The sequence below is a fragment of the Geotrypetes seraphini genome, chromosome 8 (assembly GCF_902459505.1).
Source record: "Geotrypetes seraphini chromosome 8, aGeoSer1.1, whole genome shotgun sequence".
NCBI lineage: Eukaryota > Metazoa > Chordata > Amphibia > Gymnophiona > Dermophiidae > Geotrypetes > Geotrypetes seraphini.
The window spans coordinates 70,813,612-70,825,969 of NC_047091.1; the positions used below are offsets into that span (position 1 = coordinate 70,813,612).

The 12,358-nt window shown below is 43.0% G+C and overlaps 1 protein-coding gene across 1 annotated transcript in view; it reads left to right on the forward strand.

Moving 5' to 3' along the window:
- The window catches only part of CDC42BPG (CDC42 binding protein kinase gamma), a 163,069-nt gene that overhangs the window by 103,232 nt on the left and 47,479 nt on the right, over window positions 1-12,358 (forward strand). Inside the window, exons 22-23 of the mRNA XM_033956323.1 lie at window positions 1,112-1,210; window positions 6,853-6,921. Coding sequence (XP_033812214.1) covers window positions 1,112-1,210; window positions 6,853-6,921 — 168 coding nt within the window. The remainder of the gene's footprint in view (window positions 1-1,111; window positions 1,211-6,852; window positions 6,922-12,358) is intronic.

The window sequence follows — 12,358 nt, forward strand, 5'->3', positions numbered from 1 at the left end:
ATCAGGAAATAAAATCATCTCTTTGTCCTTCTGACTGGTCCTCTTAGGGGGGCTGGCGCTTCTAGGGCTACTATTGCATGCTAGATCAAGGAGATTTTGGCTTCCGCTTCTCTTCTGGGGCAGCAGCCCGTTCCGGAGTTTCTCAAAGCTCATTCTACTCGGGGTCAGGCGGCTTCTTGGGCTGAGTCGTCGCTCGTGCCTCCAGTGGACATTTGTACGGCTGCGGTTTGGTCTTCCTTGTATTCCTTTGTCAGACTCTTTTGGGTAGATGTTCTGGCGCGTCAGGACGCGGTGTTCGGTGTGTGTGTTCTGGTGTTGGCCCTTCGGGGGTCCCGCCCGTGTGAGGGACTGCTTTGGTACGTCCCATTCGTAAAGATTAACCTCTACTGGTCTGGAGAGTGCTAAAGAAGGAGAAATTAGGTTCTTACCTGCTAATTTACTTTCTTTTAGCTTCTCCAGACCAGTAGAGGTCCCCACCCTGTCTATTGTTGTTGTGCTTGGGGCTGTTTCGCGGGCAGTTTTTGGTTTTTGCTGCGGGTTCTAGTATTTTTCTAGGGCCGGGGAGAATTGAAGAACAGCGGCTGTGGCTCGGCTGGCTTAGCTGGCGAGCTGTGGGGACATTTTCCGTTGGGTATTTCTCCTCTGCATTTTCCAACAGCACTTGGGTATGTTATTTGTTACTCCTGTTCGGAGTATTGTTTTCTTTCTGTTTTCCAGTTCTTGGTTCTGCTTGGCTATTCGGCAGACTGAGGTAAATAGAGAAGGGAGTATATTATATACTGTCCCACAGTTTTGTTTTCAGTCTCCACCTGCTGGTCATGATTGGATATATACCCATTCATAAAGATTAACCTCTACTGGTCTGGAGAAGCTAAAAGAAAGTAAATTAGCAGGTAAGAACCTAATTTCTCCTTCTTTCCAATGGAGTTCCTTTCTTTATTAATTCCTGTAAACCGTGTCGAGCTCCACTTCTGTGGAGATGATGCAGTATACAAACTTAAGGTTTAGTTTAGTTTAGTTTAGTTTAGTTTATCAAATAAATTAGTAGTCATAAATCACTTTGTCACAATTTCATGGATTCGTTGTAACGTATGTATTTCACTTCCAACAGAATGAATCGATCACTTTCCAAAGTTCCCAGGACCTGACTGAGAATCAGAAATCACCAGAGGAGGGGAACAGGCAGGCAGGACCAAAGAAGAGTGACCATGTGAGTAATGGGAATGATGACAAGGGGGTATATAGAAGGGGGAAGTTTTTATTCCACAGTTTAATATCAAGTTAGGTGGTCACCTGAACTCCACTGATAAGTGTGATATGATACAAGAGGAAAGGTCAGGATTATCTTAAAGGAGGTACTACAGGGTGGGAAGATGCTTGTGAAGTAGAACAGTGATCTAAATGTAAAAGGAATTATATTAAGGTTTACAGATATTTATTTCAAAAGTAAGAATCTAATCTAATCTAATCTAAACCTTAAGTTTATAAGACAAGGAGAATACTACTTATAATTTCTGTAGCGTTTCTAGGCATACACAGCACTGTACACCAAACATTAGGCAGTCCCTGCTCAAAAGAGCTTACAATCTAGTTATGACAGACAAACTGGATAAAAAAGGTGCATCTATACACAGTACTCAGATGGGGAATTACAGAGGGAATGAAAGACAGATGAGTGCTAGCAGACTACACTGTGGTTTGGGTCCTCCCATCCTGCCCCCCTAACTCAAACATTTAAAAGATAGAGAAAAGCTCGTCAGTTAGCCTCTACACCATGTTCTAGTACAATATATCTAGTGGTCCTGAAAGCTACGGTTCTGTATCCCAACTTTCAAGCTGCTTGCAGAAAACTGTCAATCATGTTTTCAACGTCACTTCCTTCCCAGGGAGCTGCTCCTGCCACCTCAGTTTGTTTTCTGCAAGCAAGTTACTCAGAAGTGTTTTTTCTCTGCTCTATGGTTTTCTTGTTTTCCGGTATTATTTTCTAAGTGTTCTTTGGAGGCTCGGTGCCCAGAGTTTTCCACTTGGTGGGACCTCTGCCTAGGAGAAGACACAGACTCAGACGGCAGAAGTCTGCTTTTAGCAAGTTCAGCCCTTAGGGACACCTAGCTAGCCAGCCAGCCAGCCTGCTTTTATATTTTTTGAGCTTGGGGACTGTCTCCTGCATAGCTGCTTGCATCCCCAGTTTAATCAGGAGCTTGAGTGCAGGTAGGTCTAACAGGTAGGGCTGGCTGCATGGTTCTTCCCCCCCCCCCTTTCGCGTTGCAGTTTTCTGAGGGGGTTGAGGCTCAGTCCGAACTCAGAGTAAGGTTATTGCAGCCTATGGGGAAAATTGGCGGTGTCCCCAAACTTTGAATTTAAATGTTTCTGACCCCAGAGCCTAGGTCCACTCACTTCTAAAACCCCTTTCCCTGTGGGTTTTTTTTCCTTCATTCACTAATCTGCCTAATCGATGGAATCACTAATAGGTTTTGCTGTACAAAGTGTACATATTGATGAATAAGGTATTAGATAGTTATCAAAATATGGTGGTGACTGGCTATAACGTATTTTTTTAGGGGGGATGCGCCTGGGCGTGAGATCACTGACAGTGTTTTGAATACCATGAGTAAAATTTTATATGTCAAACAATGTTTTATCGGTAGCCAGTGTACTGATTTTAATAGCAGGGTGGCATGGTCGAATTTCTTTTTTTTCCTGCCTGTTATTAATTTTATTAAAGTATTTTGAGCGAGTTGAAGACGATGCAAATCTTTTTGCCTGGCTCTGTAGTATAGTGAATTGCAATAACCCAATGTACTGATTACTAGAAAATGAACAAGTATATTAATAGCAGAGGGAAGTAAGAGATGAGATATTTAGCAGATAAGATGAAGTTTTTAGTAACTACGTTGTAGTACTATGGAAATTTGTTTTTGAAAAGTTAACTTTGAATCGAAGGTGACGCTAAGAATTTTTAGTGTTGTCAAGAGTTGGATTGGGACTTTTGAAAGTATCAGTGGAGACGGAAGTGACTGATCATCTTTTGTTGCGAATAATAGAGCTTTAGATTTGTGAGGGTTCAATGAGAGATGATTAGTATATAGCCATGAGGAGATCATATTGAGTTTATGGTTAATATCTTGTATTTCTTGGGTGTTTTGAAATATCAGTTGGATGAAGAAGTTGAATATAATCCAGATAGACAAATATTGTGAACCCAATAGAGTGTGCTAGTGTAAGTAGCAGTGACATAAAGATATTAAATAAAATAGGTGCAAGACTTGATCCTTGTCATACTCCACAAGGTAACATAAAGGTCTCTTTGTATTGATCTTGTAGTTCCAATTCTCTGAAAGTGCAAATAGAGGCTTTTTCTGTTTCCAAGGTTGGGGGGGGGGGGGGGGGAAACGATCCTTGGTCTCTCACTCAGATGTCACCCAGTTCATTAAAGGGGCTTTACGATTGCGCCATCTGATACATTCCCCTTTCCCTTCCTATCATGTTGCAAGGTCTCAGTATTGCTCCATAAGAGCCCTTGCGGGAGGTTTCCCTTTTGGACCTTATAGTCAAGATAGTGTTCCTGGTGGTGATTATGTCAGCAAGACAAGTTTCAGAGTTATAAGCTCTTTCTTGCAGATAGCTGTTCCTTAGGATCACAGAAGCAGGGCTCTCATGCACGGTTCCGTCCTTCTTACTGAAAGTAGTCTTGGCCTTCCACGTCAATCAGTCTGTTTGCCCACTTTCCGCCCTACAGAGTCTAAGAAAAAGGATAAAGCGTTGCATTTGCTGGATGTCAAACAAGTGCTTATTTGTTAACTCAGAGTTAGCAATGAGTTTCGCCTTTTGGATCATTTCTTTGTTCTGGCCAGTCAAGTCAAGAAAGGGAGGCCAGCATCTAGAGCCTCGATTTTCCAGATGGATTAAAATGGCCATTTCCTCTATGTATGTGAGCTGTGGTAAACAACCGCTGATCGCACTGAGAGTGCACTCCACTAGAGGGATTGCTGCCTCTTGGGTGGAAACTAGGACTGTCTCACATGAGGAGATTTGTAGAGTGGCTATATGGTCTACCCTTCATACCTTTACTAGTGAATGGTGTGGTGGATCCTTCTCTGCTGCTAGCCTATTACCGATCAGAGTACCCCCAAGGCTCTGTCTTGGAACCTCTTCTCTTTTCCTTCTATATTCATTCCCTTGGTTCTCTGATCTCCTCTCATGGTTTCAATATCACTTCTATGCTGATGACTCTCAGATCTGCCTCTGTACACCTGAAATCTCTACAGGAATCCAAGCCTGATTCTCGGCATGTTTGCTGACATTGCTTCCTAGATGTCTGCCACCACTTAAAACTGAACATGGCCAAGACTGAACTACTTATCTTTCTGCCTAAACTGACCTCTCTTCTCCCCCCACTCTCTATCTCTTTGGATAACACTTCATCCTCCCTGTCTCATCAGCTTTCAACCTTGGTATCATCTTTGACTCCTCTCTCTCCTTCTCTGTGCAAATCCAACAGACTGCCAAAACTTCTGTTGCTTCTTTCTCTATAACATCACCAAAATCCGACCCTTCTTCTCTGAACACACTACCAAAACCTCTCACCTAGACTATTGCAACCTGCTTCTCTCGAGTCTCCTGTGTAACCATCTCTCTCCCCTTCAATCCTTTCAGAATGCTGCTGCATGATTTATATTCCACCAGAGTTGCTATGCTCACTTCATCCCTCTCCTCAACTCACTTCACTGGCTCCCCATCCACTTCCGCATATAGTTCAAACTCTTCTTATTGACCTACAAGTGCATTCACTCCATAGCTCCCCAATATCTCTCTTCTCTTGTCTCTCCCTACCCCCCTCCTTGGAAACTTCGTTCATCAGGTAAATCTCTCTTTTCTGTACCCTTCTTTACTGCCAAGTCCAGTCTACGTCCCTTCTCTCTTGCTGCACCATATTCCTGGAACAAACTGCCTGAGTCAATACATCAAGCTCCGTCCCTGGAACTATTCAAATCCAGACTAAAAGCCCACCTTTTACAAGAATGTATTTAACTCATAACCCCCTCATCCTAAGCACCCTGAGAAATTCCCTAAGCCCTATTGTCAATTTGACTATAAGCTCTACTGAAACGCCCTCTGTTCCTGTTTGTCCTGTTGTGTGCTTATTTAGATTGTAAGCTCTACTGAGTAGGGGCTGTTTCTTAAATGTGTAGATGTACAGTTCTGCAAATAGAAATGTTAAATTGTAGTAGTACTACTCCCCCTTTCTTTTTCCTACCCTGTCTTTCCTGAATAGATTATAGCCTGGTATAATAACAATATCCCATTCATGATTTTCTGTAAACCACATCTCTATGACTGCTTTTAAATCCAATAGCTTTTAAATCCACAGCCTCTAGATTTAGAACTTTATTTCCCATACTACAGGCATTAGGATACACTGCTTTCCAGATGTTGCCCCTTTTTCCCATCCTTTAGAGGTAATTAATGTTTCGCTTACCTGGGGCTTTGATCGTCCAGCTCCAGTGATTCTAGTTTAAAGCCCTCTTCAGTAGGTTAACCAGTCTGCTGCTGAAAATACTTCTTTGATAGGTGGACCCTATCTCTGCTCAGCAGCCCTTGGAAAATCATTTCATAGTCCAGGATGCTAAAACACTCTCGACACTATCTAAGCGGCCATGCGTTCATCTCTGGGACGTAAGCTTCTCTGTCTTGGCTTTTATCCTTGACAAGGAGGATTGGAGAGAGCAACACCTGTCTGCTTCACCTTCTCTCCCAGAGCCATGAAGTCACTTTTGATATGTTTGGAGGGGTATCTAGCAGAATCATTTGTTATTAGGCTTGGTGAGTTTCAGCAAGCTCCCCGTAACATCTCAAATCTTGGCACCTGGCAGACAGCACACCTCCCAGGCCATATGTCTGGTCTGTAGATAAAAGCCTCTCTACCCCTTAGAAGGGAATTGCCAATTACCACTACCTTTTGCCTCCTAGTGATCACTGATCCAGCAGCTTTGGGGATTTCAGTCTTCAATTCTTCCTGTCCCTGGGATACTCTCACCTCCTGCACTTCCAGGGCTACAGGTTAAGGGCAGGTGGAGTCATGGTATCAATCCTGCAAGGTCTCATGATCTGTGTCCAGTTTTCCTCTTTCAGCATGGCCATGGATGTAGATGTTGCAAGATTTACAGTAGAGATAATTAACTTTGAGCTAGCAAAGCTATGAGGCCAATGGTATACATCTAGGACAATGGTTCACAACCCAATCCTTAGGACACACCAAGTGGTATATCAGAAATTAAATAAATAAAAAGTTAAGGGATGAATCTCAAAATTGGGCATACTGATGCCAAAGGCTGCAGGTACTTCCATCTGCAGGATTTACTCCAATTTTCATAGGAAAGGACAAGAATACTTTACCTGTCACATTTGCTGCAAAATAGGACCTCAAAGTATGAGGTTCCAAGAGTACAGATTCCGATGCAAGATCAGAAAATACTTCACAGAAAAGGGTGGTGAATGCTATCCCAGTGGAGGAGTTAGGGCAAAAGCTATAAATTCAAGAAAGTCCTTGATGAGCACAGAGGATCTCTAGTTGCAAAAAACTGAAGAATAAAGCAGAGATGAACTTGGACCTAGGGGCTCTGCACCAGGAATGAAACTGGGAGACTATATGGACCTCACCATCTTTATTGTGGGTTGGTCTTTTCTTGTGTAAATTATTTCTTTTCTTGTGTAAGTTATTTCTTGTGATTGCTGCAATAAAGGCTTTCAACTGATGGCTACTGAGGGGACAGAAGCTGGTATAAGTAAGATGTTAACAGTAATTTGAAGCCATGAATATACTGTAAACCTCACTTTCTTTGCTTCCTTTCTCAGATGGTGTTACCAAAATTACCTCCAAAGCCCATGGCTCTCCCAGATGGGACTAGACAAGTGGCACATGAGGTAAAGTCATGCAACTGAGCACTTCCTGAAACAATTTGAAGAGAATGGTGGGAAACACAGTCATTAGAATAATGCAGTCTAGAAAAAAATGTATGTACCAGAGCCCTGAGATGAAATTTCACAGCTACTTAAACTGCTGTCCATTTTTGTATAATTTTTCTCAAAATAACAGTTCAGTCGTTTTTCAATTTAATTTTCTTTCTAATGAGAGAGCCTTTTCCATTTACAATCTTGCATCATAACCACAACAGAATCCTGCCTGGTTTATACTGTCTGGGATAAAGTCTATTGAAAAAAGCAAGCAGGGATGTGACCCTGCCTATTAAATACAAATCTCAAATATATTAAAATAAAACTAATGCACTGAAAGTGTTGCAAATAATTAAAACAAAAAATAACAAAGACAAGGAGAAAAATTAAGAACTAAAACACTTTGACCCCCTTTTACTAAGCCGCAGTAGAGGTTTCTGCAGTGATTCGGGGTGCTAAATGCTTTGATGCTCATAGGAATTCTGTAAGTGTTGGAGCATTTAGCGCTCTGGGTTGCGATAGAAACCTCTACCGTGGCTTAGTAAAAGGGGGTGTTTTAACATTTTAAACCCAAAATGGCTGTGTTTCGGTATGACGTCTGAATTGTGGTAAATGATAACATCAATAGTGTTGACCAGCTTTTTGAACAATGGAGGTAGTGAAAAAAGGAAGACGAAGCATAAACAGAAATTGCAAACAAGAATTACAGACAGTCCTAACCACACAGTTTCCACAGAAAACCTAATATAGTAGATTCCGGTTAATTGGGACACACAGGAACTCCTATTCCATTGTCCCAACTAAACAAATATGTAATGTGAATAGTGCTGAATGAGTACAGTACAAGCATAAGATAAAATTACACTTGTTTCCAACGCAACAAACAAAAAGCTGAAAATTGCAGATACATTTTCCTTGAAAATGCTGTTAATGTTGGAGGAATTGATCAAGTGTACCTTGATGAGCTCTCTTCATTGATTGCAGTTACAATCGAGAACCATTGATTGAGGGCCTCTTCAACATTTGAATCCTTACTTTCATACTCCCATTTTTAGGAAATTCTCTTTTGTCTCTCATATAATGTCCAATCATTTCTCTTTTTGCTGCATAACAACAACAATGGAACATTTATATACCATGGGGCTCATAATAAAAAAAAAGCAAACATCTAAAAAGTGGCCTAAATGAGTACTTGGACGATCAAAAAGCCTGATCGTCCAAGTACCCATAATCAAAGCTGGTTTTAGACGTATCTAAAACCAGCTTAGGCCTTTCCCCTGCCTCTGAATGCATAGAGCGAAAAGAGACATTTTTAGAGGAGGGGAAAGGGTGGGAGGTGGGCCAATCTAGACCTAGGCTTGCAGCAGGTATAACCAAAACTTTAGGCAGGTTGCCTACTCGGCACTTATATATTTTGACTTAAACCAAGTCAAAACAGGTATAAGTGCCAAAAAGGGGCCGCTGAGCTGATCGCAGCTGCTGCGATCAGCTCAGCGGCCCCAGCAACCTGCCTACCCCCTACAGCAATGATCGCGGCAGGAGAGATGGCTCATCTCCCCTGCCACGATAGCGATACCACCAAGTGCCGCCAAACACGGCACTTGGCTATCGCTATCATGGCAGGAGAGATGAGCCTTCTCTCCTGCAGCGATCCACCCCTCCCCCCCGGACAATGATCAGGGCAGGAGGGAGCCCAAGCCCTCCTGCCCCGCCGAAACCCCACCCAGCCGATCCGATCGGGCCAGGAGGGAGCCCAAGCCCTCCTGGCCCGGCGACTGCCCAACCCCCGGAGTTGGGGTGCCATGGGGCAAGAGGGCTTGGGCTCCCTCTTGCCCCAATGGAGTCGGGGGTTTGGGGAATGCCAGGGCAAGAGGGTTTGGACTCCCTCTTGCCCCGATTGTTGTGGGGGGCGGGGATCTATAACCGGTGTTGTTTTTGACAGACACTGGTTACAGAATCCAGCTTTTAGGCGAAGGACTGGTTCCTCATTCACCTAAAAGCTCTTGTTTTGGGCGTTAGGCTTTTTTTAGGTTGATTATATGTTGTTAGTGTAGACGTAGTGGTGGTCTGGGCGTTAAAACAGCTGAACGTAGAGGCAGGCCATTATCAAAAAAAACCTCCTTTTGGACTTTTTTTTATAATGGACATTTTCCTTGATTCTACTTTCAAAGTTTAAGGCCTTAGGCTAAAAGGGGACTTAGACGTTTTTTGGATTATGCCCCTCCTGTTTCTAGAGCTCAAGAGCGGTTTACAAAAGATTGGTAATTACAATCAAAGCATTACAATTAAAATACTAAAATTAAAAGAAGCCAGGTCATACCTTAAATTATCCTAGATATTTATCAACTAGCTAGGCCTTCAACTCTTTTCTAAATCTAAGATCATGTCACATCTAATAGAAAGTAACAGAGAATTCCACATAGATGGAATTGGCAAATTGAAAAATTTTTTTTGCATAAGAAGACAATCTTAACAAGGACATTGAAGGCAACCCAAGCTTATTTAGGTGGATTAATCAAGTAGAGATCATACAAGGATTAATTTATATTAGATTTGATTTATAAAAAGGACAATCGCCATATAAAATTTTAAAACCATGCACAAAATCTTAAAATCTATTCTAGCTGCAGCCGCAACCAGTGTAATCTGCATTACTCAGGGAAGATCCTAACGTATTCTGTCTTGTTATAACTGTAAACATTGCAAGTGATTTTGAAATTCCAAGATAAAAGAAATTACAATATTCAAATCTGGCATGAATGAATGCTAAAACTATTTTCTGTAAATTCTTAGTTGAAAGTAATGGATGAATCTGATATAGAATACCATAATTGAACAAACATTGAAATCACCAAGTGGTTCATCTGTGAATGCCCCTCTAAAGTAGAATCTAACCATATACCTAGACCAGACATGGGCAAATCCAGCCTGTTTAGCTTTTTAACCCAGCCCGCAGCATCAGAGGTGGCTGTAGTTTGCCCTTGTCTGTAGCGTAAGGCAGGGTTTCTAAACGCGCAGTACAAGGGCCGCCTGTCCACCTGCTCGTCGCCACCATTTGCCTGCTATATTTACTTACAACCCCGCTGGTGCCGCAATAAAGGGAAGAGAAGGGCTAGGCGCATACCCACAAGCCTTCTTCCGACATCAATTCTGACGTTGGAGAGCCATTCCCGGATCTTCTCTCCAACGTCAGAATTGACGTCGGAAGAAAGCTTGTGGGTACACGCTTGGCCCTTCCCTTCATTACAGCGGGGCTGTAAGTAAATATAGCGGATGGGCGGGGAGCGAGCGGACAGATGGGCAGGTGTCGGACCGGGAGGGATGAGGAGGAATCGGCGGTGGGTCGGCTTAGGGGCAGGCAAGCTTCGGTGCGGCTTCGGGGGATGGTGGGAAGTAATTAAATGCAGCTGGTGCAGGTCAGCTTGGGAGGAAGGGGGCACTGGGGACATAGGAAGGAGGCACTGGGGGCATAGGAAGGAGGCACTGGGGCACTAAGGACATAGGAAGGGGCACCAAGGACATACGAAGGAGGCAATGGGGCACCAAGGACATAGGAGGGAGGCACAATACGCAAAAAAGAAAATTTGCGATGATTCAGCAGCTGGCAACTGCGGGAGTGCTGTTTCCTCCTGCAGCATCAGACCCCCCTGTCGCCCAGCCCCTCTGTCAAATTTAAGAACCCATTGTGGCCCACGGGTCAAAAAGTTTGCCCACCCCTGACCTAGACTGTGTACTATAGATTGTAAGGGAATAGTTTTGACTTCTATAATTGTGTTGGAATTGAGACATTAAAACTTCCTCCCTCCAACTCAAAGTAAAGAAGTTTGGGGGGGTTTATATTGAGCTTCAGTCTATGAGCAAACATCCTTTGGGATATTTTGGTAAATGTAGTACTGTAGTCATAAATTGAAGAAAATGAGTTTGATATTGGAAAAATTTGCACATCGTCTGTATAAATGTAATATATCAAATCTAATAATAGTAAGTAAAAAAAAAACCAACAACCTATAGAAAACATTGAATAACAATGGTGAAATTGGGGAGCCTTGTGGGACCCTACAATCTGATTTCATAAATGTGAAGTAATAGTGGAATTTTAAATCTGTATAATTGTACTTAAGTCAAAAAAACAGAAAATCATTAAAGTACCCTTACAATTATTCCAATAGATTCCAACCTTAACAGTAACAAATTGACAAATCTAGTTGTATTATTATAGAAGGAATATTGTTATCCAGTAGCACTTTCAAATCTGTAACTAATGCTAATAAACAGGTTTATCCCAGGACAAGCAGGCAGCATATTGTCAACAGGGATGATGTCACCGATGGAGCCCCAGTATGGACACTTGAAAAGTGAATAGCAACTTTAAGTTTAGAAAGTTTGCGATCAGCCCGCACCGCAAATACGCGAGTGCCTTCCCACCCGATATAGGCATGTGGTCCCTCAGTTTTCTAGTTTCCGCGGAGCTAGAAAGACGAGTTTTCAATGGCTGTTGAAAGTTGTTTTTTTTTCTTGCCTTCCCGCTCTTGTGGCTTGTGACTTTGTCACTTTGTATTTTTATTTTCTTTAGTTTTATTGTTCTTGTCTTCAAAAAAACAGAAAAAGAAAATATATTTTATTTTTTCTTCTTGCGGGCTTTTGGCCCAGTGGGGCCTTTTTGCCGCTTCCATCATCGTGTTCGATTTAGCACAAGTGGTCCTCCCATCCATGTCATGCCCGCCGATGGGATTTAAGAGGTGCGGTCATTGTGCTCGGGCTGTTTCCATCCCTGACCCTCACCGCTGGTGTCGCCAGTGCTTGGGTGCCGAGGACCGTCCTGAGTCTTGCATGCGCTGCTCCACTTTGCAGAAGAGGACTTTAAAAAAAATTGAATTCTTCAGCAGCGTCAACTTTTCAGTGTCACCATCACCGCCATCACAGACCGCATTGGCGGTCGGCATCAGATCCACCTTCATAAACTCCGGTGTTGCAGTACACCATAGCTTTGGGTAAGCCAGCTAAGAAGCCTTCCCCTACCCCCTCTGGGATGCAGGTCAAAGCTGCATTGAGCAAAGTCATGCCGACTTTGCAAAAGTCCCATAAGCACTTGGCTCTGATCCCATTGAGTGCCTTTTCATTGGCCTCCTCATCCCCAGACCGACTTGCAGCACCAAAGGTACCGGCTAAAGAGCAATTGGTACCGGTGTTTCTCTAAAGCAAAAAATTGATAATTTGCTGCGGGAAGAACTAGGGAAGCATTTTCAACTGTCTCAGCTTGCGCAGCTGTTGACACTGCCTCTCCCGGCACCAGACAATTCTGAGCTGACCATGACGCCGACCACACCTGGTACAGATACTCCTTCGGTACGAATGTCCTAGACATGGGAGTTGAACAGGACATGACACCATTCCTTCTCCACTCAGA